Source organism: Echinops telfairi, unplaced genomic scaffold (assembly GCF_000313985.2).
Source record: "Echinops telfairi isolate 266 unplaced genomic scaffold, ASM31398v2 ScPeMD7_655;HRSCAF=1070, whole genome shotgun sequence".
Classification (NCBI taxonomy): Eukaryota; Metazoa; Chordata; class Mammalia; order Afrosoricida; family Tenrecidae; genus Echinops; species Echinops telfairi.
The window spans coordinates 17,275,742-17,277,902 of NW_022104553.1; the positions used below are offsets into that span (position 1 = coordinate 17,275,742).

The window sequence follows — 2,161 nt, forward strand, 5'->3', positions numbered from 1 at the left end:
CCTCCTCCCTCAGACCAGGGGTCCTGACCCCCCAGCCCCTCCCTCAGACCCAGCAGGCCAGACTCTCAGGACCTCCCCTGCCCCTCTCTCCCTGGCTTAGGTCCCTCCAGGATGTCGGACACTGAAGAGCAGGACTATGAGGAGTGAGCAATGCTGGCCAGAGGGGCGGGGGTTGGAGACGGGTAGGGCCCCTCGAAGCCCCCACAGCCGTTAACTCCCCGCTTCCTTTTCTCTCCCTCGCCTATTTCTCAGGGAGCAGCAGGAAGGTGAGTCCAAGGGGCTGGCGTTCGGTGGTGGACACACCCACTCTGCTGTCATCCAATGGGAGGGAGAGAGGGGTGGAGCCTCCGGCCCCAGACATGCCCCTCGCGTTTAAAGACTCTGGAAACGCCGGGACGCTCTCCGGTCACTTCCAGGAAGGTTCTGAGCCTCTAGCCAGGGCCTCTGACGGTCTGCTCTGTCCACACTCCGCCCTCCTGCCTTGAGAGTCAGGGTTACGGGGGTGGGTAAGAGGCAGGGGTGTGTATGTCCCAATTGGGGAGGGGGGGGGCAAAAACAGAGTCTCCATTTGGGGTGTTATTTTGGGGGAGGACTTCGGGTTGGGCTGACTGAACATGCACACGTCAGAATTTTAAAGTGTTAAGAATTGCGGGTGCTCCAAGTCTGCAGGCCACGGAGTTTCAAGTCCTAGAGTCTGAGTATCAGAAACTGGGACCTTAGGGGAGAGGTTGAGGGGATTGGGGAGCAAAATCATGAATACGGAGGGGGGGTAGGGCGGGGGGAGGAGGGAAGCCGCGCCAGAACAGGTGGTGGTGATTTATAGACATACAACTCTAAGCCAGGACTGAGCTAGTGCAGGTGTGTGAGGTTTGCTAGATCTCTGTAAAACTGTACAAACGGGGATAAGGAGCGTGTGCTGATGTTAGAACGTGGGAGGTGGGGGCGCTAACCGAAAGGTCCAGTGGTTGGCACCCAACAGCTGCTCCGCGGGAGAAATACCTGGGTGTCCGCGCTCATAAAGATTGACAGCCTTGGAGAACATTTCTCTTCTGTCCTGAGGGTCGTGCTATGAATGGGAACCGACAATCGTAACTTGGTTTTTTTTGGGGGGCGGGGTCACCTGGAGCCCTTGGGCCCGGGGGTCTCCCCTCAATCCCTCACGCCCCCTCTTCTCTGCCCTCGCCAATCCCCGCCCCTTGAAGAAGAGGCTGAGGAGGAGGAAGAGGAAGGTGAGATCGTGGGTCCCGCTGGTCCTGAGCTGGACAGCGGGAGTCCAGGGGTTCGAAGCTTGGGGGGGGGTGTTGGGGACACTGGGGGCCAGGGGCGGTAGCTGGGCCGGGGAGGGGGCGCACCCGAGGGTCTCGGCCCCAGTCCTTTTAACAGCCTCTCCCCTCTCTCCCTTCTCTCCCCATCCTGCCCCCGGGCGTGGCCTCTCCTGCCCCCTCGCGCCCCCTCCCTCGCACCCCAAATCCTCGCTTCCCCTCCTGTCCCCTCCCCAGCCACTGAGGAGCCGGAGCCGGTGGTCGAGCGAGGTAACCGCTACCGCTTCGCTTCCCGGGGGCCCGGGGGAGAAGCCCCTCCCCGATAGCATCGGCCGGGCGCCCCACGTTGCGCTCCCCCCCACTTCCGGTCCCCACCCCAGACGCGGTCCTTTAAGCCCCAGAGAGCCCTGCAGTCCTCTGGTGGCCACGGAGGGAAATAGCCTTTCCCTTCCTTCTTAAAGGGACCGACACCCAAACCTTCTTCCCAGGCCTGGAGGAAAAGGCACAGAAGGGTTGGATGTTTGCGGAGAGGCGCCCCGTCCCCCTTCTTCCCTGCCCGTCCGCTGTCCCCCCCACCCCATATACATTCAAATGCTGGGGCCTGAATTCTGGGGTTGCGGGAAGTCAAGGCTAGAAGTAGGGGTTCCTGTTGCTTAGAGGGGAGGGGGGCTCTTGGCACAAGTCCTCTGGGTCCTTGAAGGAAGGGAGGGCTGGATCAGGGATGGGGGGTAGGACTCCAAGCACTGGAGGCTGAATGCACACTGCCTGATTTCTGGGGAGAAGGGCAGACCCTTGGGGTATGGGAGGAGAAGGGTCTGAAGTTTGGGACTGCTGGGTTCCCAGGTTGAGGGGAGGGGAGGGAGACCCCCCCACCAGTTCTGAATGTATATCTGATGCTG

The 2,161-nt window shown here is 61.3% G+C and overlaps 1 protein-coding gene across 1 annotated transcript in view; it reads left to right on the top strand.

The window, feature by feature from the left end:
• TNNT1 (troponin T1, slow skeletal type) overlaps positions 1-2,161 on the top strand; it is a 24,282-nt gene that overhangs the window by 3,285 nt on the left and 18,836 nt on the right. Inside the window, exons 2-5 of the mRNA XM_045292385.1 lie at positions 101-143; positions 253-266; positions 1,203-1,229; positions 1,500-1,532. Of these exons, the coding sequence (XP_045148320.1) occupies positions 112-143; positions 253-266; positions 1,203-1,229; positions 1,500-1,532 (106 nt within the window). The 5' untranslated portion in view covers positions 101-111. The remainder of the gene's footprint in view (positions 1-100; positions 144-252; positions 267-1,202; positions 1,230-1,499; positions 1,533-2,161) is intronic.